General features: G+C 44.2%; 2 protein-coding genes and 1 long non-coding RNA gene across 3 annotated transcripts; 1 reads left to right on the forward strand and 2 right to left on the reverse strand.

Moving 5' to 3' along the window:
- Nucleotides 1–3,569: 3,569 nt before the first annotated feature.
- On the forward strand, nucleotides 3,570–17,029 carry LOC114851229 (uncharacterized). Its single transcript, XR_003785019.3, has 3 exons — nucleotides 3,570–3,684; nucleotides 5,613–5,708; nucleotides 15,783–17,029. It is a non-coding gene; the product is annotated as an uncharacterized LOC114851229 (long non-coding RNA).
- A 3,339-nt stretch (nucleotides 17,030–20,368) lies between these two features.
- On the reverse strand, nucleotides 20,369–22,703 carry LOC114851228 (homeobox protein HMX2-like). Its single transcript, XM_029142922.3, has 2 exons — nucleotides 22,371–22,703; nucleotides 20,369–22,136 (listed from the first exon to the last, which is right to left on the reverse strand). The coding sequence occupies exons 1-2, from the start codon at nucleotides 22,576–22,578 to the stop codon at nucleotides 21,586–21,588; spliced, it is 759 nt and encodes a 252-aa protein (XP_028998755.1). The 5' UTR covers nucleotides 22,579–22,703; the 3' UTR covers nucleotides 20,369–21,585.
- Nucleotides 22,704–23,038: 335 nt separating this feature from the next.
- On the reverse strand, nucleotides 23,039–25,840 carry LOC114851226 (homeobox protein HMX1-like). The gene is made up of 3 exons (XM_029142921.3): nucleotides 25,292–25,840; nucleotides 24,663–24,818; nucleotides 23,039–24,208 (listed from the first exon to the last, which is right to left on the reverse strand). Exons 1-3 carry the CDS (start codon nucleotides 25,476–25,478, stop codon nucleotides 23,781–23,783), a joined length of 771 nt encoding a protein of 256 aa, XP_028998754.1. The 5' UTR covers nucleotides 25,479–25,840; the 3' UTR covers nucleotides 23,039–23,780.

The following is a 25,840-nucleotide window of genomic DNA, read 5'->3' on the forward strand; positions in this document are numbered from 1 at the left end:
ACTTCAGCTTAACCTTGTGACATAACTTTAAAAGGATCTAACCACCACGTTCCCACTAGAACAGTGGCAGCTCACAGCAGACATCAGTCAATTGGTGGTGTGTGTACAACCCAACAATTAAATCAGCTGTATATTGGCCTCCCACACTCCTCCGTACCTGCTGTGATATATTTGATGTCATTACCGCAGGTTGGTGCAATACCTCTATCGTAAAGGCCATAAAACAGTGACAGGCAGGAGACAGGAGAGGAAGGAACGTCTGACAGGACAAACAAAAAGGAGAAGTTCAAACTCAGGCTACGTCAAAGCAACAGCATAAATTATCTGAAAAATCTGAGCATCTGAGGACTGAACATGAAAGGGAAGGAGTGCTTTGTGGAGTAGACCACATAAAACCAATAAAGAAGAAGCGATAGAAAACATTTGTCAGCACAAATGCAGAACTTTGCACAGACACCAAAGACAACGCAACGATCAAAACTAAGATGAGGAAGAGCGAAGCATCCAAGAGCGTCGTCGGCCTCAGGGTTTCAGCGTAGTCCCAGATCCTATAAACAAACAACTCTTAGGATTTTCTGTATAGGGTCATGAAAGAAGCATGGGAAAATCAAATTACTCCCAGATAAAGGTCGAGGAATACTATTACCGAATCATTGAGAAACGTCTGCTTCATGAACTACTGGACCTGTGACAAGTCACTGAAAAAAATACCAGACTTCTCAAGGGATTTGCAAAACACAAACACATGATTTGGCACCAAACTCGGTCAGGAAAACAGCGGAGGGGAGACCTCCATCTTTAGAAGGTTTGGAAAATACTGTACATCGCCCCAGTAACCCACTGTGACTGCTTAGGTCTGCTTCAGATACTAGGACGTGATGCACACCCTGCTCTAGAGGCCGTGAACAGTCTGACTGGGATCCAGGTATTCACGGCATCCTACAGGTTCTGACTTTTACTCGTACAGTATGTGGGGTGTTTGCATTATCTACAAAGAGCTCTGTCTACAGTATACAGTAGCTGGGTATAATCTGCCTACAATACCTCTCACAATACACCTATGTTTCCTTCTGAAAGCTCTCAATCTCTTGAAGTAAATCATTAAATATGAGCCAACATACACCTGTAGGCCCCTTGGCTGCCAGTCAGTTCTCAGCCATCTCACAGCCGGCTTCGAAGCCAGTAGGCGTAAGTCTGTCACTTAGCAAGGAAAGGCCTGATTCACAAACGTTCTACACGCAGGAATGTTGAAACGTGACATTAATGCTCCAGTAATCCCTCTCACGGAGGGCCCAGAATGACAGCACTGAAGTCCAAACCAAACACAGTGTCAGACGGAGCCCAGTGCAAGGGAACCGCTGCTCTGACCGGTCACATGCTTAACAGAGAACCTACAACAGACCTGCGTAGGCCTGAGCTGTTTGCTTTCCTAGGGCCGGCTCCCTCAGCCTCCAGTGTCAGGTGGGGTGCGAGGCCGCCAATTACTCGGTGAGGCTGAGAAAGTAGCAGAGAGCTGCCCTGAGCTGCCATGTGGCATTAGCTTCATGCTGCTGGCGAGTATGGAAGTATCGCCTCATTTCAGTTCAGTGAACCTTCGCTCTCTTCTCAGAAGAGCTTTAATACACGTATGTCCCTCCTCCAGATCAGTTTGCAACTACTAGGACTATTTATGAACACCCGGTCCACTGCATTGTTACAGAGCCACTAGCTCACCGTTCATTTATTAAATGCCCAGCACATTTTTACAAACCGTTCTTTCACTACTGTAAATGTCACAGTGGAGGCTAGTCAATCAGTATTAGCACTCGAAGAATTGCGGTCATTCATAAATTCTGACCGCGGATGTTCTACAGTTCTGTCTCTCCGTGCATTTTTGATTGTTTTTACCTCCCAAAACTGCAAAAGCAGCATTTCATTTCCTAACAATGGCTCAGTGTCAAGTCCAATTCCATCTGCTTGTTGAGCTCCAGCAATTACTAAATCATACATGTGCAGACAACTCCTGCAGCGGGTGATAATAAGCCACTTTCTTTGTTACCGACCTTGAACAAACTCGAGGGTGGGGAACACGTGAAGCAGAGATAATGCAGCCAGTTGAGCGTGAATGTATACAAAACCCCACAGATCGTTCCTGTGGAAAAGCCCTCAGCTACGACAAAAGCACGTCCAACTGGGTTAAGGTGATTCCACTTTAATAGTGTTGGGATTTCCAACCACAACAGGACATAACAATAGCACATACACCTGCTTCGATGTGAAAGTCACTTCCTATTGGAAATAAGACTGTTTGGTTTGGTTTGAGCGGTGTTTAGGAACTGGGGAGGTACGTTGAGGATGGGAGACTTTCTTTGTGATGAGTCTCTGTTGGTTTGTTTGGGGTTTCTTCTACAGCATGACGGTCAGAGGTTACTGCACAACTTGGCCGCGCAGGACTTAATCTGACCTGCAAACTCTAATAAAGAATCATGTTTGTTGACATGTTCCTCCAAAGTTTGATTGTGTTCATTTGTTTGCGTTCGTCCCTGCAACGCTCTGATAACTGCCATAGTGACGGGTCAAAGGAGCGAGGGCATCGTCACGCCGGCACACCGTGGACTGGGAGCTGGCAGGATGTGAAGCATTGGTCCGTCCTGGGTTCAACAGTTCATCCCATAGGAAACACTCACCTTGTCCTTAGCTTGAGCCCAGCACTAACCTATTCCTAACCTGGTCATTCAAACCACTGTTAAACTCCCAAAGCCACCTTTTCCAAAACTGGCACTAGTGCTTGTTATTTTACTTCCAGGTTCAGGCGTCAGTAATAAGCTCATTACTGTTTAGCCCACCACAATCAGGTGGTGCACTAGAAAACTCTAACAATGGTATTTAAGCACTAGAAATGTTCTAAAGCTAGGTTTTGACTTAAATCAAATAAAAGACTTGTGGACAAACTGGTCTATTGGGAAAATGTACATCTGGACTCTGAGAGCTTCTTCTGAGTGAGACAGTCCCACAATTGTTGTTTAGATGATTCAGTCTGCATCAAAGTAGTCAAACCCCCTGATACCATCCATAAAGTGGAAGCTTTAAAGGAGTGAGCTGAACCCAGTAAAGTACTGTACACAGCACAGTGAACCTCCTTCTGGCTTGAGCTGTTTGAGAGCATGTTTTGCTCATCAGCCAGTTGTGTATCATTGAATTACAGCCCTGTAGAAAGACCTAACCATTGGCGTTTGCACCTGAGCTGTGCTGACCCAACTTTCCAGGATTACAATCTTAATATTAAACACAGAAAGGGTTCAGCTGAAACACCAGAGCAAGTGAAAAAAGGGAAATAAGTCAAATGATCCAATGTTTAGCAGCAGAGAACCAACACTTTACTGCAGGTTACACACACTGAAATGCTCTGTAGACAGAGACGTTGCAGACATTTCCACATTGTTGGTGGAGGAATCACATAGTTTCAAGTTTTTTATTCATTTACTTTAGTAATATTAAGGCAATTATATTATTTGTCCACAATTAATTTACCATAAATGGGTTTTTCTTAAACAAGAGGAAGGTGTCACGTGGGACTTTTATTTTGGAATTCCTGTTCCTGCCTACCTGCCACAGGAAGTAAAGGCTTTACAGGAAGTTACTCTTATACTCATGGGATGTTTCTAATTTCTTTTGGACTGTGTGAACTTGTTTCCTAAAGCGCAGGTGAGAGTCCTCTGTCTTAATATGGTCTGATTCTACCTGTAACCTGTGTTTAAGTACAGAAAAGCATGAATGGCAGCGTTAGTTGCTGAGTTCTGGCTACTATTTGCAAACACTTCTTTGCTAATCATGACTCATTATATGTATACTTGTTATATGTGGTCAGCACAAGCCCACGAAAGAATCAACACATGATGTAAATCTCTTCTAGCCACAGGCAGATGTTGTGTATTTCTCTTTTTGCCACAGATGCATCATAAAGTGACACGTTTCTTCATTTCTGCAAACATGACCAATGTAGCTGGCTTTAAGCTGATTGCTCATGCCCCTTGCAGCTGCTCTCCACCAATCTGTGGCTAAAAATGTGATAAATTCAAATAATTTACAGTGGATAGCTTTGAATAACTGCTGCATCTTCAGCAGAATCAACAGACACAGATAGTGTAGCGTCATTAACTGGCACTTATGTTTGTAAATACATGCTTAGATATTAAAGCGTGTTCTTTTTAAGTGTATGATTACCTGGATTAACCCCTCTTAAAGCAGAGCAGACCAATGCTGGCATACTCAGAGTCAACTCTTTAAAGCAGGGAATTCTCCCATGCAAGCTATTCTCAGCAAAGCACGGTCTAGACAGTGTTGAATTTATAGCCAGAATAATAAAGCACAATTGAAATAAGTGTTCTTGATCTTAATGCACATTACGCCTGTGTCCCAGGGCTAAAACACTTAAAAAGACTGTCATGAAGAAGAAAACGCCTGAAGGCTCTTTAGGCTGGGTACATGTCTGAGATGCAGCCGGCTACTTTAGCTGTCATGCAGCAATATCTCACAGCTTCGCAGGGTGCACTGATGCTTGGCTTAAGCCATTTAGCAGCGCCCTGGTTAACTGAAACCGACAAAACTTCTGATTCCAGCCTGATCTTAGAATAACACCTCTGGCAATTGTGAGGCTGTCTTTGCCCATTTCATCCAGGAGGGTCCCACTACTACATTTGCAGCTGACAGGAGATATGGAAGAAGATGCCTCACAAAGTTATAAATGTTGCCCAGAGAATTAAATTAAATGAAAAGCATTAAAAAGAGAAATCAGATCCGGCTTACAGTTGTAGAAAGAAAATGGGGTAAGACTTATGCTATTGCTGAGAGCATCAGAGCTCAAAAGTGCAGGAACATAAATAAAATAAAATGAGATGGCATTTGGCCATTTGAAGCCGGTGGGTGCTCCAAGGGGTCCAACGGGTGAAGTGTTGATGATTCCAGACAAACATTTGCCAAGAGTTGCTCTTTGCACAAAGTATTTGCCCAGAATCTTCCAGGGCAACAACATTGGAAGAGAAGATGTTTACAGCTCAGCAGACATGTGAGGAGTCAAATCTGCCCATGACACTGGACAAAATTTCACTGAACATTACAAACACAATGTTAACAGAGGACATGACTCTACTGAATATTGCTGCTTATGCAGCACAGCATGTTGAGTTAGGGCGTGATGGACGGCTGGCTGTAAACTGCACAAACATGACCGTGGCTTTAGCAGATGATTCACCAAGTAAAAACATCTCAGCTTTTCAAAATCAGTGCAGCCATGTCTTTATTGCGCCTCAAAAGACAGGGCCTGACACAAGCACCTTTGGAATCAAGATCTGCTGAGCTGGAATCTGGGCTATAGAAGAAAGAACCACCATATTTAGTTTCAGTAAACCGCTACTGTTCATTTAAAGAGCACACAAAGACAAAGAACATTGACTTGAATACATGAGTTGATGTTTTGGCGACACAAGAGGTTATTTTTATGAAAGCTCTGTATCCAGTGTTATATGTATCCAGGCTAATGCTAACCCTATGATTAAACTTGCACAATGTAAATAAAAGCCTTATGCCATTATCCTCTATACATTATACATTGTGAACTCACAATCTGTTTTCAGCTCATCTGTCTTTCCTCCACTGACTAAAGGCCAAAGGTTGATGAGGAAGATGGCAAACACATGATGAGGAACTTTGAAGAGGACCATCCAATACTGGTGAGTCTTCTGTATCTTTACACTGGCACACATCTTAATGAGAGAGTTAGATAAGTGATTACTAAACAGCTGCCACAGTGTGCCTGTAGTTTGCATGGTGTTGTATCAGTGTTGTATGTGGCGTCCTGCAGAAATCAGACATCACAACATCACAAGACAGCAGAGCAACCAGACTACAGTATCTGTTAAACAAATGCAGTCTATAAAGGGCAGCACTTTTGTCTCAGCATGCTAATGCTAACAAGTTAATTAACCATACTCCCGTGCACATGAACTTTAAGCTTGTATTATTATTAGTCCAAAGATCTGCCGTTAGGTGCACTGAGCTAATTATGTGATGATAAATGCTCTGTGGCATGAGGTAATTTCTCAGTGCTCTTTAAAGATAGTAGAGAATATGGCAGATAACTGCTCGGAGCCTTTGCGAGTCAGCAGCAGCTAAGCTAAATGTGGCAGCAAGTGTCAGGCCAAATCAATACACGCTTCCCAGGATTCCTTTGGTGCCATAATCCAGGCTGTGGTGGGCACTGACCCTGGGGAGGCCTGGCCTCTTGTTTTCTTGCCCTGTTGTTTCAAAAGCAGCTGCACTTATGGATATGACAGCGTTGAGCACAAGCTAATTACCTTAGAAAAAGAGCAGATTTTGCGCTGTGAACAGCTTTGCGTAAATGGAAGGCACATTTAAGCAAATCTCTACCCAGCTACAGTCGCTGTGGGAAGTGGGACGTTTAGACCTTAGGTTTGTGGATGACCTCAAATTACTTATGCAGATATACATTGTTTTGAATCTAAACTCTTAGATTAATTGGATTTTGATTTTGATTTATTTGGGTTTAACTTTCCCTTTGGTCTTATAACTTTGGTCAAAGGTTTAACCTCAACAATTCCTAATCAGAGCAGTATGAACAGCAGAGAGGCCCTCCGGTGTCTTCCAGCTGATTTCACAGATCTCGTTAGGTCATAATCTTGTATTATCTGACTTAAAATAACAAGCGATAATCCTGGCATCAGGCTAATCAGCCATGAAATTGAGGAATCTCCTTGAATAACTGGATTCCACTGCAGCAGGTTAACCTATAGCATGCACAGTGTGCAGCAAAGTACAAGTCTGCATCCTTGAAAGCTGCAGTTTTATATGAACATTGACAAACCATGAATAAAACCCTGCTCCATCCTTCACTCGCCACCAGAGATCTTTAATTCAGGATGAGGAGGTGGTGGAGGATTTCCAGAGCATCACATCTTCTCCAGTGTTGTTCACTTACTTAGGCCATCAGCCACTCATTAAAAATGTAAAATTAACGTTTTTAAAGTGGAACATGATTCTGGTCTGTGCTCAGCGGGCAGCGAAGCGTGAAGTTTGCACATGAAATGCATTTGGTCATCCCTCTGGCAACGAGGAAAAGGAAAAGGTGCATTGAGCGAAACAGGAGCAGATTGCTTTTATTCTTTATTTAGAGAGTTATTCTAGACACTGAGTCACAGATGCTGTGCCACTGTAAAAACCCTCTGTGCTCAATTGGAGAAAAATGTTGAAGGCTTGTGCCTCTGTGGGGAAAAAAATATTAAAACGCAATCATGGTTTTATATTTTTGCTTCTGTTTTCCATTTTTAAACCAGTCACAGCTTCAGACTGTTGACAGTGTGTCTCTCCTGAGACAGACGCTTACATGAAACAGCAACATTAAACAGACTGCATGAAGCTTGTTAACAGGCAACATCCTTCATGGAACGAGCTGCAATGTTTTGGCTGGAGCAAAGGTCACTGATCCAAATATATCTGTATTAATGTGTTCCAGTTGTGTCGAGTGCAATGTAATAATAATGTCCTGCACATTGCTTCCTGTTCCTTTTATAATTGACCTCAAGGTACAGTACTTAAACCCAATGTTCAGAGTTCTCTTACTGCAGATGTGGCTATTGGCACATAATGACTCATAATTAACAATTAAGTACATCAGATAAATGCTCTGATAAATGTCTGAAGTAACTGAGCAGACATTATATGTTTTACAGTATGCTAGTTAGCATGCTAACGGGCTAATCAAAGGGGTTTTGGGCTAATAACTACCTAGTAAATGTATAAGCAGTTTGACAGATTGATACCGGTTCTGCTCATATCATATCAGCTAGATAATAGTATCTGTACTGGCCTAAAAATGCAGAAAATATAGTGCTTTTAAAACTTAAATTGATTCATCTTTCTAACGAACACCCGCGTACTCTACTTAAATGAACAAATTGTATGTGTAATGTGTTTTACTTTTATTAACCGGATAATTTTAGCCGCTAATCAGCTGAAACCTCACGTTTCAATGCAGCTTCCTGAGGCTCGTCTTAAACGAGGAACAACGTTCACACTGAGGATTTAAAGGCACAAATCATTTCCCCTTCTTGTCATCATCAATCATAATTACGCAACAATTTCTTCACCTTGGACCAATTTGTGCCACTGAGATCAAACGGTGGTGCTAATGGGTGCCCAGATTTCTCTAAAGGTAATCTATATCATGTGGTGCCTTTCAAGCCTCCAGTCCACTCATGCCGCGTATTGTTTGTCTCTGAAACAGTTTTCCCTGCAGCTAAAATGTAAATATGTTCTTGTGTAGCCTGTGCATAGTCGATAATTAGTTTTTTTCAAACAATACAACGCTGCACGTCTTGATGTAAACTCTATTAAAACTTTACTATGGGATGATATAAAGCTATAAACCTGCTTTATATACGTGGTTGCTTTCCTAATTACTTGTGACATGTGAACAAGTCCTAATCATCATTGTTTCAGTCACAACACAAACTGGGTCTTCAAAGGTTTCACCCATGCTGCAATTACAGCAAATTACCCTCACCAGTGGAGCCGCTCTGCCTGCAAACAGGATGTTTGAGCATGTTATGAGTGCATGTTATTAGGAATGTAGAAAGAACTACTGTAACATATCACGTCTTTCATGTCAGCAGAACCACACGAGGTGAAATACAACCAGTATCACACCACCAGAATGAGAAGAATCCTTGATTTAATGTACAGTACAGTACTAGTCTTAAAGGTGTCCTCCATGTCACAGCTTTTACAGCATCCACCTGCAAAGAAACCTGTGAAGAAAATAACTGAGTGATACTGTATATTACCAACTGTTTTGTTAGTAAGAGAAAACCACACGTTCACCTCAACTGCTGAGAGCCTCCAATAGTATTCAAACGCAGACCAGCATAATCACACACAGTAGATTAATGACACTGATCAACGCTTTGTCTAAAAGGAAAATATCAGAAAGAAACCTAAATTAGATTCAATGGAAATGTTTATCAAGATGATCTACTGTATACCAGAATGTTGTCATGGCGGTAACACTGCACTTTCCCTTCCTCCAACCTAATCAAACAAAGTAGAACTATAATTTCTTGCATAGCATTATTATTTACACTTAGTTACTGTCTTAAATCTACTTTACAGACATAAAAATGGAACATAGTGGATTTTAGTGAAGTAGCTTTCGCTATGAGCCCTCGTTCTGGTGTGATGACGATGATGTAGAAGCAGCGCCTCTGCTCAGTCAATTTGTTCGAGTTTCTGTAGAATGAGTCAAACAGCGTTGGTCTCATCCACTTCGAAATTAGTTTGCACCACATCATAAAGTTGCGTTGCCTTTAAAGGCGCTAGTGCTCATACCCAGGAGGTGTAACACTATAGTGTTGGGAAATACAGTAAGAAACGGATGAAAGGGCACGAGCCCATCAGTGTTCCTTACATAATGTGTTTGCAGTTAGCGGCAGGCAGTTGTTTCTTACCCCCATGTACTGTAGTTTTAAGCACCCTGTCACTTTAAACTAGCGAGATCTGAAATTTTGCGGAGTGACTGCTGAGAATGCTAATGCCTTGGAAGTCGTATCCTGTGGCTCTTTGGCTCAAATCAAACCCAGAGAGCCACGAGGAAGAGCCAAGCAGCAACCGTGCCCAGTCCAGAGGCTGGAAACATGATCCTTCAACAAGTTGGTTTGAGATCCCAGAGTGGGTGATACACAACTAATGCTCCACCTCTGGTGTTTTTATTCGTGACTAGGAGGCCTGCTGTATATCAAAGAAGCACTGTAAACGTTCTTGATGTTTGGGATTAAGGACCGCAGGGTCCTAGTTGTGAATTTAGCCACTTGTTTACAGTACTTCCTGCTGAAACAGGCTGTAAAGCAGCTAGTTCCTCCTTCTCGTTGCACAGTTGTTCTCAGGTTTGACCGGATCTGTTCAGTGTGGGTCCGATTGATTACAGATGGCAATAAAGTCATCCAGTGTGTTCAAATGTAAGGCACATATTGGTGTTTCCAGTCGTTCTCTCTTTTTTTTTAATAACGCGTGCTGGAGACATCGATGATGCTCAGGAACGACGTACTGTGCCAGTACATAAACCACTTTACCTAAAGTGGTTCCCAGTGCTGCACATCAACAGGCCAACTTGCTGCTTGTTTCCTCCCAGGAATTGTTGGGTTGTCTACTGGGTCACTAAATTCTATCAATCGTGGCCTTCTGACCTTCTGGTAATGTTACAGTAAGTCTTCCTCTTTGACTGACACAGCAATGTTGAAACAAACCTTTGTCCACTGTGTTTTAATTTTCAGCTTGTCTGCAGGTTTAGATTTAACTACCTGCTCATATCACAAACTTCAAGAATAATAATTTTATCGTATTATTTCCCTTGGGTGGAACTGTAGATACAGTAGGTGGCTGCATTTGGGTTCTGGGGTTCAGTGGCTTTCTTGTCCAGACACATTTTGAGGTGGAACCAGTTGTGGTGTTGATGGCATTGGTGAGGTAGGTAGAGCATGTCTAAAATGGAATGTGTTGATTTCATATATAGGAGGGCAGTATATGAATTATTAATTCATGCATTTTAACAGAGAGCGTCAAGTCAAGTCTACCACACAAGAAAATGTGTTGTTCACAGAAAGAAATACAGATGCGAGCTGTGATTTGACATTTGAAAGGAAGAAAGGACAGAAATATCAGGAATTCACCTTCAGTTCAGCTTAGCATTCACACAAGGAGCTTTAGGTTGAGTCAAACACTAACCCGAACCCTGTAGCAGCATAGATCTAGGCTTCAGCTGCAGCTATGCATTTTCCATATAACCATAGTTGCTGCCCTGAAATGTACCAGCTGACAGTGAAGGCTTTTTTTAATTAATTTAACATCTTGTAAAATATTCATGAGCAGGAAAGGGAAGTTTGGCCCCATATTCAGGATAATACTTGGAAAAATGAACAGCGTTAACATGGCGGCGAGCTACACATTGATTGTCACTGTTTATTACAATCACTTCTCTTCCAGCTCATTGGCTCATGCAAGAAATGAGTTTGCCAGAAGTAGTGCCACATAGGATCAGACTGCACTTCCTTATTTTACAGTTTGCTCAGTCCAGTTATAGATCCACAAGGTTGTACTCACTTGGACTTATTGCAAACGGTCTGTTATAAAACAATTCACTTTGATGACCCATGTTCCCGTCACAATGATGAATAACTGGTTTCTAATTTCCAAATGTGTGGGCGTTTAATGAGGCCTAAGACATTTTATTCTCCTGCTATAACGCTGTCGACAAAGTTGCGCGCTGCTGAGTGTAATCGTGCAATGCTATCTGGCACAGACACTCTCTGGCGGCAGTGAGGCAAAACCTGCAGCCCAGAACTGCTCCACTTAAGGGAGGCTGATGTGAAAGGAGCAGACAGGCGAGAGTGGAAGGCCCTCCGGTCATGCAAAATGCAAAAGAAATATGACTTTATTACAGCTCCCTAATGGTGACATAACAATCTGTTCAGCCACTTCCCTTCAAATCTCAAAGCATTTTGGTGGAGTGCTTCGGTCTAGAGGATAGGAGGGCTTTGGAAATCTCTGAGATACAGCTCCGACCAGCTCATCTGTGAGAGATGTTTTACGGGTTGTTCATTGTCGAGTAATAAACCATCCAAATAGACCCAACGCTCCTGAGTGTGCAATGAGAGGATTGGTACTGATATCAGTAAACCGTAAAATATACCAGCATGCCTGTTTACATCTTACCTAACAGTGTGCTGTCTAACAACCCGCCTACTTGTGTGTGTGTGTTGTTCTAGGCTTTTTTCCCATACAGTGGTTTTCCTAACGGCTTGTCCTTATCATAAAGGTAACTGAGCCAGTCCTTTGGCACTCGCGAAGGTCGGAGTTCAGCTGCAATATTCACAATGCGGTACTCATCAACATGAAACAAGATGTTTCAGTTAGCATGAAGATAAGAGGCAGCGTAAACCATTGGTACACATTGATGTTCAAGTACATCTTTTTTTATTTACAGTTTGTGCCTGTGAACTCAAACCTCTTTCTGATAATAGAAAATTCCAGATATTGGACATAAACCTTTCAGGCCAACCGGACCATGGTGCTTGGTGATACATTTTTAACCAAGAACATTTTACAGTTGTCTATTTGTGGATTTAAGGAATAAATAAAATAAACGCACAACTCTGTTTTTGTAGGTTGAGGAATTAAAGTGGTGAATAATACATGGCTGAGAGAACCTGCTTCTGAGCTCCCTCTTTTCCTGGGCACCGGGGATCAGGTGGTACAGTACAGATATAAGCGTTGGTTGACTTCAGAGCAAATAGCTGCTGTCAAGTCATTCGAACACATGAAGATCATCTTTGGAGACTTTTTTACTAGTAGCATCTGTTCTTCTTATCCTTTCACTTAAACTACTTTATGTTACTGAATCATGCCATGACCTTGAAATATTAGAATAGAGACTTGTGTAAAATGATCAAATCTGCAGGTGTTTGCAGGCTAAAGCTGTAGTTGTGGTCTGACAAAAGATGCCACTATGTTGTATTTTGGGAAATGTAGGCTCAAGTGTGACGCTAATTAAGGACTAAAGGTCCTCTGATGCTAAATGCTAATCCTAAAGCACAATGACACTTACTATTATTCAGTGTATTATTGTCACTTCTTGTAGCACAGCTCAGTGACCATGAAGACTAAACGTCTATAACCCCAGGTTATTTATATGTTTGCTAAAAAGGATCTGGAACTTATTAAACATCTCAACTCCTACGATTATCTGACTTCGCACATTACATTGTAAACAACCTTCCTGACGTGTCCTGCGTTTTCATAGTTAACTGTGCGTTGTGACATGTGAAAACAAGTACACACTCAGACACCTTCAGCGATTGTTTATACGTGTGAAGCATCACTGGAATGAGAGCGTGTGGCATTCATTGTCCTCTGATGTTCAGCTGAAGTGACGCAGACGTTTGTTGACAATCTGAAATGCTTTTGAACTGCGACCTTTGCAAACACATCATTCAAATGGACTGATGAGTAATGTTGACAGGCTTGTTAAGACTGGCTTGGATGACAGATGACGGCTTGTGTGAGAGGCTTTTGAGCATCAGATGCTGATGGGAGTTCAACCTCGGGCTGCTGTCAGGCTGCCACTTGTTGGCTGAAACGTGAAGTGGAGATAATCTGGAGCAGCTTTATGATTTCTTGACATTTTTATCCAGGAAATTGTTAAATAGATGTTTTCTGATTGAGGAAGAACTACTGAGTTCCCATCATGCAGTAATTAGCGGGACTGTTAGTTCTGTTGCACCATCTGTATCCGTATATTGCTCAGAGTCACTGGGTTTGTTTCAGATGAGTGATTTGGACAGAAATAGTTTCACTGTTAGGGAGCTTCGCTTGGGATTCCAGTAGGAGCCACAGAGCTGGTGAACGGGTCACAGCTCTGATGCAGAGGCAAACCTGCCCACGGAGTGGAAAGCTGTTCAGTAGGTCGCCAAACGAGCATAGTGCAGGACGGCGCCGCTGCCTCTCCAGTGCTGTGGTGAATCCAGGCTTTCGTTAAGAGGAAGGCGCTGAACATGACAGAGCTCGAAGCGGTGACGCAGAAATAAAGCTCAGCTGTTGACAGGCACAACTCATAAACCACTTAGTACTTATTAAGTGGTATCGCATGTATCGCACCGTATAAAGTCCACAAAGCCTTAAAGCATACTATAAATCGACAGATTTGTCGCTGCGTTACACCAGCACTGGCTGCAGATCTGGTTTGTCACGTCTCTCGTTCAGCAGATCACGGCTGCTTCTTCAACACCAAGCCAGCTTGTGACTGCAGCCAGATGTTTCCCTCGGGGGTTGGTGTAGACCACAACAGAGCCAAAAGAAGAAATACATTCTGAAATGAACACATCTGTGCACGCACTGTACAGTGTGTTCATTTCTCCCAAATAAAGTGTCCACATAAGTCAACACATTACACGCGACCTACTGGGACCTGGGTGTTCGTGTTCGACCATTTTTCGTTGGTACTTGTTACTTGGTCCATTTTCCTCGGCGACTGGCTCGTGTGCATTGTGTTTTTCTTCAGCTGTTATTCAATAACACTCTCACGCGCTAACGGTTTAACTGTAGTGATGATGCCGCAGGTGCGTCTACCTGGCAGGCAGCCACTCAGGATCCGTCTGTGGGGAGGAGTTGCCCTTTTCGCTGCAGCTCCATTCGTGCGCCACTCTGACGCCGGTTGCCCGCTGATATGTGTGTTTGCTGGCGGTAAATTCCCATGACTGGGCTGTTGCGCTTGTGATTTCGGGCTGTCGCACAGGATGAGCGGAGCCATGCGCAGCTGCTCAGCCCTTGGGGTGGGGGGTGGGGGCGGCGTGAGCTGGGAGCACATGCCGTCAATTCAGAAGGCAGCTCAGTATTATTACATTTCTGTGGTGGGAGATGTGGGTCAGGTTACTGTCCTGTCACCAATTGCCTGGAAGAGGAGGATAAATCAGCAGAAAATACACCAGCTGCCAATTAACACCATCGTGTCAAATTGTACATACACAATTTACTTCTATCTGGCTATTGGACACCACTGACAGAGAAAAAATGTAAAAACGTAGGAAGGTGCTTGGCCATGCAGGGCTCAAACTGTAACTGCCAGAGTCTTGACAGGAAGCCAGTGTGATAAGTCAGAACTTTGCGCAAGACTTGGAAGCTTGGCTGCAACATTATGAGCCACCTGTGCGGTAAATGTTCTAGGGAGGCGGTAGGGAAGGTGAGAAGGAAGTCACAGGAGTCAGGATGAAATGAAAGCATGAACAATCTCATACAGCGAGCCCTTAACTGTGGTCTAGATTCAGCGTGTGGTCCATCTGCCAGAATGAGCAAATCTACTGTAGTTGGTCTAATTGTCTAGACCTGGATCCTGCCTACAGTTTACAGATTAGACCTAATGATAAGACCTAATCATATTCTGACCCATCACTGAACAAACCTTTGCACCATTTCCGGGTTAAAGCAAAGCAAGTGACCAGTTACAAGTGAAAAAGTTGGAAATGTCTAATTTAGCAGATCCTAAGATGCAAAGGAAACACAGGCAGCAAGTGATTTGACCAGAGTTAGTAGAGAAAGTGGACTTTTAAGGGATATACAGCAAATTCAAAAATAAGGAGTTTGTATCTTACTTTTATTAAGAAACTAAAGAATTTGAAACGCTACAGTATAATACAGGCGCTCTATTATAGGCATGATTAACATTTCAGATATCAAAGCATGTTGCCCTTCAGCAGAATATCGAGCAGCTAATAAGCCGCTATCGATCAGAGCACGCATCCCTGAAGACTACTAGGAAACTGATATGTCTACAATCACACATTTAAAAGGTGCACATGTACTAGTGCCCGAACAGACACATTTATTTTAGTGCTTGCATTCACAGACTCTGTGCCTCCTGGTAGCATGTTTGTTACTGGGGCTTCTTCCCAATTCAGTCGATAGGCTTCCATTAACAGGGGGTAGACTGTCAAAGCAAGCTGTGACCTCCTCTCGCCCCCTTGGAGCCCACCGGCCTGTGAAGTCCGTATCAATATGAATTTCAACCCTTCGCGCCCATCAGCCACAATTCCCAGTGTCCATTAGTCTCAAGTATCTGTTTCCTGCAACTTGTATTATTGATTTGTCGTGTCTTTTGTTCAGAGCATGAACGCTGATCTTCACAGATCACAGACAGAGGTTCTGTCACTTGGTTCCTCATCATTCCGCTTTTTAAATGATTTCAGAACCTCTGTCACTGAGTGCCACTCCGACTCGCCCTCACGGTGCAAGGCAGCTGTCATCCGAACCAGGATCAGATGACAAGTAGCTTGAAGTTGACGGGACCAGTGCCCTCGAAGGTCAAGTCTTTTCATCTCAGAGGCCACAATGAAACGGGCCGTTGTTTTCACACACACAGATATCACCGCTCAGTTAGAGCAACAACATGGTCTCTCTTCATTTCCTACATCTGCTACTGCAAAGTGTCATATTGACATATCTGACTTCACCTACTTTAACAGAATAGACTTAGGCAACGAGTCGAACACAAAGAAGGCGCTTTAACAATCGTTTCTTTTTAAATGATGGTCTGATGCCTCTTATTTCAAGCTAAGCAAATTCTTACTTATCATAAGAAATGGTAACTTGTTGAAGCCTATTAAATAACTAAAACATTATGCCGCGGTCCACTGCCTCCTCCCACCGTGTGACCGGCTTACGCTGGCATGCAGCTGCAGGCATATCTGCCACCAGGGGGCCGGAGGGAGCGACCAGATGATCCTTGAGGCCGCAGACCGGTTCCTGACAGACAAGGATGAATGACCTTTGGCTTTATTTATGTCGCCGCCACTCGTGCCGCACCTTTTCATCAGATACGGTCGCTGTAATCCCTCAGCCCCCATTCAATTTACAGAGGCACTGTGTCACTGCAGACCACTAAAGCTGACGAAATTAATGGATCGATAGGCCCCTGAAAGCCTGACGGGAGGGTCCAGGTCCCAGCGGTCACTCTCGGGTTACCGGCCATAATGAATGGGGTGTTGTTTATGTTGTAATGTGCAGCGTCACTGAGTCTTTTGAACAAACCAACTGCTTTGCCAGAGCTTGCAGCACTGGAAGAAGTAATCTGAACTAAGATCAGATCATAATATAGAAGCGTAACTACTTTCATTACTGGTATTTGTACTGTACTGTATGATGCAGCATTAAGGGTTCAATGGGCCGTGAAACCTCTAAAATTCATTTCATCGTTTTGCATCATTGAACTGTTTTTTAGCTTATGTAATGTTGTTATTACCCCTAAAATTACAACGATATACAAGGACTCACCTTTATTTGGAAAGTGGACATATGAAAAACAAGCGTCCTCTTTCCAAGTGACTTGAGGTGGACACAATCCAGATGGAGTTGTCTGTATAACAAATGCTCTTTTATATATTTTTTGAAAACATCTGTAAATGTAATGAAAAAATAAAGAAAACTGAGCTTTTATATTAATAGAAAACACATTGATTTTCTTTTCCTCAGTTCAACAGAAGCCACAGTTGAGGGCTGTGCATTATGGCCCAGATTTGTTACAGTGTAGTCACATTTCACAGCGTGTGTGGTCCCTGAAGAGCTGCAGCAACTGAGACCTCGTGCGTATTGAGGGTGCTGAACTGTTCCTTGCTCTCGTCTACATCCAGTCCTAAACAGCCTCTTTTTTTCTGACGGTGGTTGGATTTGTTCCTTCTGACACTGAAAGCTGTTGTGATGTTCTCTACGCTTCCTCTCGGCGCTTACTTTGCTCCAGCTCATACCTTTGGTTTTTGGTACTGCACCTGGCCAGCGCTAAGTGACAACCAGCATGTAGTGACGGGTGGGGTTAGTTAAGAAAGAAGAACAGACTCAGATCTGAGAGGCAGAAATGAAATAAATGGGCAGTATATGTTTAACTATTATTGACAGCTATCTGAAAATGCTTGAACTGCCCATTAATTACTGTATTGTTATGTCTTTCCGCTCTGCAGGGTGGATCAGCATAGTGATAGTGTTTTACAGCTGCATCATGTTACGTTTAGTGGTTAAGCTTATTTCAGAAGCCTCGGTTCTCTGAGTAGTGTGCACGTGGAATATTATGGCCGTGCATCTATTCAGGTTTTCAGGTCCGCTTCTGAACACGACCCGTGTTAAAGGCCTGATATGGAAATCTCAACCAAAGCTGTCCGGAGGAGGTGAAATGAGACGTGACAACACGTCAGTTTCCTCGGTGATGAAGACAAAACGATGCTCTGCTGGCTAACGGAGACAGCACACGCTACGCTACACATGCTACGCTACAAGCACTACGCTACGCGCGCTAAGCTATGCGCGCTAAGCTACGCGCGCTAAGCTACGCGCGCTAAGCTACGCGCGCTAAGCTACACCCTACGTGCAGACGGTGGCCTCCGTTGACTTCCTCTACGTTGTCAGCGTGATTTGAAATGACTTACCCAAACTTCACAGGGTGGCTAATGGAGACCCCGTTGGTAAAACGAAACCGTAGCACTTGGATCACGTCTCTGCATTTGCATGCGAGCGGCATGAGAGCAACTCCCGCCACAATCGTTCAGCGGGGCCACATCACCACTTGCAATTCAGGGGGATCAATGACTCACCAATGGTGCCCAGCATTCATAGGTTTAACGCCGAATGGGAACCATGTGCTGCGTGGGTTACTGATGGTCAAACTGGAGAAACGTGCTGACAGCTCTGGACGGCCTTGAGGTGCAGATCAGCCTGGAATAGCTCCACCAAACTCACAGCTCTGGTTCTGTCTGTAGGAAAACGCTCTCTGCAGCCACCGCTGGCAGTAAGTCAACCGCATGCATTACTGCCCCACAACGCTCGCCAGTCACTGATGGCCCTAAACGAGCACATATGGTGTCTTTGGGCGTCTTTTTGATCAGGTTGAGCTTTAATGGATTTTTCTTCGCCTCTGACAGACAGGGCTCGGGAGGAGGAGGGGGGGGGGGTCTCAGGGACGACTCCAGGCCAGCCGGTGGGGTCATTTGAACCTTGTGGTTGCAGAGCACAAAGAGCCAACGCTGCGTTCACAAGTGTCCGACAGCGGAAGAGTCAGGAAGTCTGGCGACTGTAAACCCCACCCAGCCCCGCTCCCCCCACCCCCAGCCGTCCTCCCCCTCCTGTCATCAGACGGGCCAGGAGCAGCCGAGCGGGCACCTCCGTACGCTTCCCAGGACATTCGTGCTCACGTAGAGCCCAGATCTACCTCCAGCTCAGTGATGATCACTGACTTATTGGTAATATGGTAGGAATGTGTGTACAGTAAATGTAATATATAGTACAGTAAATAGTAAAAAAAATACATCATATAATGTATCTTGTTTAATTTTTAATCATTATTTCTAATCATCAGTTTTTTGTATATATTTTTTAAACATATAAAGTATATATGTCATTTTTTATATATACGCTTATTTTCTACACCTAAGCCTTTCATATGGCATACTGGAAATAAGTACCAATAATACCTCTCTAAATGTAAATATGATATAGTATTTTGCAGTAAATTGTGAAATATTTGTAAATATTGGTGCCCAAATTTTTCAGATAACACAAAACCTAATATGTCATATATATTTAATTAGGGAGTATTTAAATGAGTCCTTCTTGAAATACAGTATCTTTGTCTGAATGGATTATTTCCCCGTCTCCATATTGGTTTACACATAAATATATCGTCAACTTGACATGATTACAACTCTTTGTGTCCTCTGTGACCTTCCAGCGCTGTGTGGGAATAATGGGTTACAGTACAACTCCACATACACAGCAAAGGTGGACTGGAATTTAGCAGAGAAAACAACAGATTTGCGGGCAGTCTAAGTGGTTGAGTGAACAGGTTAACAGCGACGGGGCCTTGAATAGCTGTGACAGGGAGAAAGCAGTGAGAGGCTCTAGCACTGAAGGGAGAAGTGACCCGGAAACGGCGCGTAAGTGCAGCTTGCAGGGCCTTTAGGAAAAATCTCTCCAGAAGCACTGATGCAACTAAGCACTGATCCACCTAAATACACATTTCTCTTACTTCCTGGGCTCTTTCTGCAGAGATGCATGACTTAGCTACACTTTAACTGCAAAGACAAGCACATGACAGCCAGCCCCTGAATGTATGCATCTCCCACAGCCTGTCGCTCAACACCAGACACTGGAGTTTTAGCAGCTTTATAGCAGAAGAATCACTGTTTAGAACAAAGCATGGTCATAGATGAAGCTTGGTGGTGACAGACTGATGGATTCTTATCAAACCTACTTGTGGCTTTAGCTTTAGTTCCTTCACCATCGCATAACGTTGATGTTTATGTTGATCAGCAGTACAAATACTGTACTTGCTTTTCATCTTAGTAAGTGACTTTAAACCAACTGTATCACAAGATTCCACCTCTCTCACGTTAAATTTCTAACTGTCTTCAACATACAGCCTGGACCAGCTCCACTTCTGGTGGCCATAACAGCCCTTTTTCATATTATTCGATGTCTATGGCCAAGGCTGTCCTGACATTTTAGCATGAAACAGATACACTTCAAATGCCTCTTCAAAAAGAGCAACTCGAAGTTTGACTAGAAAATTTAAAAAAATTAAATAATCCCTAACTACTTTACTATTAGTTTGTTCTCTTAATTAAAAGTTATAAAAGAACTCTCATTGAGTTAAAGTTAGCTTTTTATTTGATTTTTTTGTTAAGTAAACTTCTAAAAACTCATCAAAGATGAGAGTCAGATTCCTGATAGAATAGCAAAATTCATAAAAACAAATATGCATATAAACATTTTTCAAACTTTCTGCTCAAATATTTAAACTGCCGCAACTCTAAAAAAAACTTTAAGGAACATTTTTAATTGGTAAAAATTTCTTTTTGTGAAGTAGTATTTTATAATTATAAATAATACGTTTAAGTTGAAAACGCTTTTATCGTCTTGTTTACATTTTTTTAGTTTTTTTCGGGCATTTTGCAGCCTGAAAAAAGTGGTACATGATGGCTTTATTAAGAAATGTTGTCATTCACTTAAAACATTTAAACATCTCAAACAAATAAAAAAAATTGTGGATAAAAAATGTTTTGAACAAAATGCGCAAAGAATAAACACGTGGCAGCGGTCAGAGGCGTTCACAATCCTGAGTTTTAACTTTTTGCTATCAAAACGCTTTAAAGTTGCACAGAAACTAACAATAAATAAATCTGTTCTAGGTATAAACTGCTTTAGCGAGAACAATAACACATGCAGGTAAGCGTGATATTGGCGTAAACGAGTTTGTGATTTCAGCCTTAATTTTAGTAAAGTAGTGAAGTAAATTTCTGTCCAAATTAGGAAACGTACGGAAGCTGTCAACTTTAGGTTTTAACGAGTCTGGGCCTGCAGGAGACTGTTCCCACCTAATGACATAACACTTCCTCCGATACAACTTGACTCTGGGTTAATTTCCTAATAAAAACCGAGAGGTACTCGCTTTAAAAAAACATGACGTTCCATTCGTTCTGCATCGTTCTGATCTAGTTAACACGCTGACAAAGTCAAATATTAACGTTTTATTGCAAAATGTATCGTTGTTGTAACATAACTGTATAAACACAGTTTAGTTCTGTTGTATGAAGTATCAAGTGAAAACACACAAATGTTTAATTTACAACAATAATAATACCATAAGGCCTTATAAATACAAACGAAGTGTTGATGCGCTGTAAATTGTTAAAACTTCAAATGAAGATGTTTTATTGCGGAGCGTTGCTGCAGCTTTACTCCAAAAGACATGTACATTCATGAAGATGGTGCTGGTGCGCAAAATAAAACTGCTCAGGAACTTAAATGCATCATGTATATTTAAAAAATGTAGTAATAACAATAACAATAATGATAATGGGGAAGGCAAAAAGTGGCACATGCATTTCTCGAGTTAGTTGATTTGTCTTTGAACTAAAACAAAGGGGAAAAGTGACAGGCTCGTCTAAAGCCCAAATCAAGGGAACACCGGTGACTGTTCTCGTCCAACTGTCCTCACACTCGCATCCATCAGTCCGCATCAAACAGGCCCAAGTATTTGCCAGTGTTGGAGAAGTAAATGTAAGGCGCGGAGTTTGCAGTCGGGTACACGACAGGGAAAGGCATGGGTAAAAAGCATCCACCCAGAAGGCTGCTGTCCTGGTAAAAAGTCGGTAATTGCACATTTTTCGCTGCCTCAGAGAAGTGCTCGGCGGCCGGCGGGCCCTCCGCGTCCGTCGACAGCTGCCTCTTCAGCTTGTTGCGGCGGTTCTGGAACCAGATTTTGACCTGCGTCTCGGTGAGCTGCAGCGAGCCGGCGAGGCACGCGCGCTCCGAGCTGCTCAGGTAGCGCTTCACGTCGAACGTGGCCTCGAGCTGAAAGATCTGTCTCTTGGAGAAGATGGTGCGCGTCTTCTTCTTCACCGCGGCTTTAGCGTCGGCCGCCTGTTGCTGCGGCTGCGGCTGCGGCTGCGGCTCGGACGAGTCCTCCGAGCCGCGCGCGCTGTGCGCCGCGGGGCTGGTGGCGGCGGGCAGCGGCGGCGTGTTTCCCGCGCGCTCCGCTCGGTGGATTCTGGTCTTCACTGTGAATGAAGCGACAAAACGAGTTTTGGTGCGGCAGAACAAAGTCAAGCGCGCGCTCCAGTGACTGCGTGCGCAAAAAAAAAAAAAAAAAAAAAGATGACAAGAAGCCGCACAAACGCTCATCTTCACTTCTTGCATTCACCCCGAGCCCCGGTTTCTTGGCGTCATGGATATTTACTCATCCGGCTTTTGTCGCAACTTATCACAATAAAGAATGTAAACTTTAAAGTTACCTGCGTCCTCTGATCCGCTGCGATGCCGCCTCCTGGCGCTCCGCACCGCCTCCTGCTCCGCTTCATCTTTCGTACATCCACTGTTCCTCTGCGCCTTCGACCCAAAGTCTCCGCCGACCTGCTGCTTGAGGTTGAGGATGTGGTCGATGGTGAAGGTCAAAGAAGCGCTCCGGCTCGGGGCGTCCTCTTTGCTCATGTTCCCCGGCATTTCATCTGCGCCTGCGACAATCGCGAAACACCCTCGTATCCGCCAGGTCCGAGCACCATCGCTCCTCGGCTTCGACTAGCGCGCGGGGGAGTCGGCGCGGCGCTCTTCAACGACCCGGAAGACTGCGATTTAGCCGCATTTGATTGGCGAGGTTGCGGTGCGGATGAGGGCGGGATGCAGATTTATAGGTCTGGCTGCCATATTGTAGCTTCAAACGCTTGAGCAGCCGAGGACTTTGCTTAATCAGCCAACACCTACATTAATGTTTTAGCACGTCTTTTCCGTATGTATTTACTGGAGTCACGTGGATAATGGGATTTAACACCTCCTTGATAGAAGCATGGCGATGTAAAAAAATAATATTTACTTTCTGACTTTTCTTATTGATTGATCCTGCAAAGCATCACATTTATAAACACTCACAGCCTAAATCCATTGTTTCTCCACTCCTCTATTAACCACCACCACAAATCGACCTGTGTTACAAGTTTTATTCACACGTGATCAGTGTACAAAAATCTATAATAAAATCCTCTTAAATAAGAAAATGTGTCGGAGAATACTGCTAAAAATAAGCTCACAGCTTTAAAAGACCAAATGGTCCCAAACAAAAAAACGTCTTTTCATTATTGATCTGAGCAGTCCAGGACAGCGTGCATAGTGTTCTCATGTTATACAGGTTCAAAACGAGACGCAAAGCTTCAGAGCATGTGGATGAGACACCAAAAGAACGCAGGCAGTGAACTTTTTGGCAACGAAATTCATACTTCAAAGTAAACAAGCTTTTATCTTTGTGATGGAGTGTATTGTGTATTTGCAGATGCAGAAAATGCTTTCTAGTTTATAAACGTTAACCATTGGCTTGCGAGGCTGAACAGTAGTTCATTAAATGTGTCGACCCTGTATATGTTAAACAACTTAAGTGGTCCAAACAATTAGCAAACCTCAAATAAATAAAGAGAATCATACAATGAATGTAGTGAAATGGTCCAGACATTAAAGCAGCATAGTCCGTACAATGAGTGATCCACTTTAACCCCAACCTGGTTGTATTAAAGAACTGGTTAAACGTAGAATTAATTCTCCTGAGTGCAGTAAAAACATTTCTGACTTCACAGATCTAAAATAAACATTTCGGAGCATCTTTACAAAGAACTGGTGTCGAGTCACAGAAGTCTTTAGCATCACTTCCACGCCGGCGGTCACACCAGTCCAGTCATCTGTGGTGCCACAAACGACACTGGATGAGTGAAATGAGCAGTCAGCGGGTAGTTAACGGCGTTAGCGAAGCCAACCACGGGCGGGGATCCCTGAGGCAGGCCGCCCAGCGTCACGGGCGCCGGCGCGTTCTCGCGGTACAGCACGGGAACCCGGACGAGCCTCTGGGCCGTGTAGGCGACCGCGCCGGCGCCGGCCTCCATGTCCGCGGCGATCTGCCTCTTCCACTTGTTCCTGCGGTTCTGGAACCAGATCTTCACCTGGGTCTCGGTGAGCTGCAGCGAGGCGGCCAGCGCGGCCCGCTCCGAGCTGCTCAGGTAGCGCTTCGCGTCGAACGTGGACTCCAGCTGGAAGACCTGGCTCCGGCTGAACACGGTGCGGGTCTTCTTCTTCCGGCCCACTTTGCTGTCACCTGAGAGCAGGAGGAAGCAGAGATCGAACTGTAACTGGAGCTGTAGCAACCTAATGCAGGTGATACATAAATAAACTATGGGGCATTTTAAAGTGGGTTAAGTAACCACAATGAATTGGGAATTTTTGGTTAATACAATAAGTTAAGCCACTAATGATAATTCTTAAACTATCTACCTTGTTTTGTTTCAAAGGTGCCCCTGAGGGGTCTTTTCCCTGGGACCCAGGAAGCCTTATGTACAGCCCTGTTCTGCTAAAACATTTCTATTAATTCACGTGAAAATCTATAACAGTTTAGCCTAAAACACTACGTGCCCCTCCCACTGGTGAAAACAAACACACAACAGTTTTATAATGGGTTTTTATGTCCTCGGGAGGACGGCGCATGCGTGGTAACGAGTCCCCGCAGCGCGCGGTGTACCTCAGACACGTGTCACCGCGTGCTGTCTTCTCACCTGTGTCGCCAGTGTCCTCGCGACAACGGCGGGAGGCGCGCGCATCCTCCTCTTTGTCGTCCGGCTCGTCGTCCTGCTCCTCTCGCCCGGTTGGAGCGGAGGAATCCCGGTCACTGGTTGGCACCGCGTCTGCGTGTTCGTCCTCCCGACGAGGACCTGCGGAGGTGGTAACAATATTTAAAAACCTACTTTGAACAAAACGAAAAACTTCATATAAACATGTCTTCGCGACGCTATTCCTCGCGTCATGGGAGTTGATCCAAACACCGGGTCTGAGGTGTTGGTCGTTGTGGGGCAGATCCCGTTAGTTGTGTGGTTGCCAGAACGCTGCTGGCCCGTACAGAGCGCGTAATTAAGGACTCGGGGTGCTTTACGCACGGAGCTGGGGCCGTTAAACGCGCTTCAGCCCCCGTGTCACGTCCACTCATGGCCCAATGAAGCGGCAGAGAGTCCGGGGAGATGATCAGCGTCGACGCGTCCGGTGCCTCGTTCTGGTCCGGGTGGCGATGTCAAGCGTGCGCGCGCAGAATGAGTGGGGTGCTTTATAATTTACACAAACTGCACGCGGTTGCTCGCGCGTTTAATGACCCAATATGAACACGGGGCCGTTCTAAATAGCAGGTACTCACTCCTCGAGCGGCCGCGCGCCGTGTTCGGTGACGCGCCTCTCCAGATCAGACGTGTTGATTCCTGCAGCGGGCTGTGGACGCGCTCCTCGGCGGACGTCCCTCTGTGCGTCGGTCCCAGCAAATTCTCTATGAAAAAGCCTCTCGATGGAGGCGCCAGCTTCGACCGCGGCGCCTGATCGTCCAGCATTTTCACTTTTCTGTCTCCCAGAGGCTTTTAAACAGACAATCCCAGACGCGGACACTATAAAATCATTCCCCGCGTATATGTGTCATTTCCAGCCTGACTTCTCAACGAACCCCGGCGACGCAATCCATGAAAGGAGAGGCTGGTGCCATGGAAGAAATCCAGACCCTTCGTCTTGGTTGAAGTCACGGAACGAGCAGGGATTCCTCCACGAGCGCAGCCGTGCAGCCTGTGTGATATTCTGCCTTAAGGGAGCGCAGAGATGCTGTATTTAGGTCAATTAGGGAGCGAACCGAGGCAGAGATCCAGCGCTGTCCTCGGGGCCGGAGACGGAGACAGCTTCACGAAGACTGACACACACTGGT

The sequence above is a fragment of the Betta splendens genome, chromosome 2 (genome assembly GCF_900634795.4).
Source record: "Betta splendens chromosome 2, fBetSpl5.4, whole genome shotgun sequence".
Taxonomy (NCBI): Eukaryota; Metazoa; Chordata; class Actinopteri; order Anabantiformes; family Osphronemidae; genus Betta; species Betta splendens.

Coding starts and splice junctions, on each gene's coding strand:
- LOC114851228 (XM_029142922.3), bottom strand. CDS start 22,578: ATGCCGGGGAACATGAGCAAAGAGGACGCCCCGAGCCGGAGCGCTTCT. Junction 22,137..22,370: donor CAGCGGATCAGAGGACGCAG/GTAACTTTAAAG, acceptor CTTCATTCACAG/TGAAGACCAGAATCCACCGA.
- LOC114851226 (XM_029142921.3), bottom strand. CDS start 25,478: ATGCTGGACGATCAGGCGCCGCGGTCGAAGCTGGCGCCTCCATCGAGA. Junction 24,819..25,291: donor GGCGCGCGGCCGCTCGAGGA/GTGAGTACCTGC, acceptor CCACCTCCGCAG/GTCCTCGTCGGGAGGACGAA. Junction 24,209..24,662: donor CGAGGACACTGGCGACACAG/GTGAGAAGACAG, acceptor TCCTGCTCTCAG/GTGACAGCAAAGTGGGCCGG.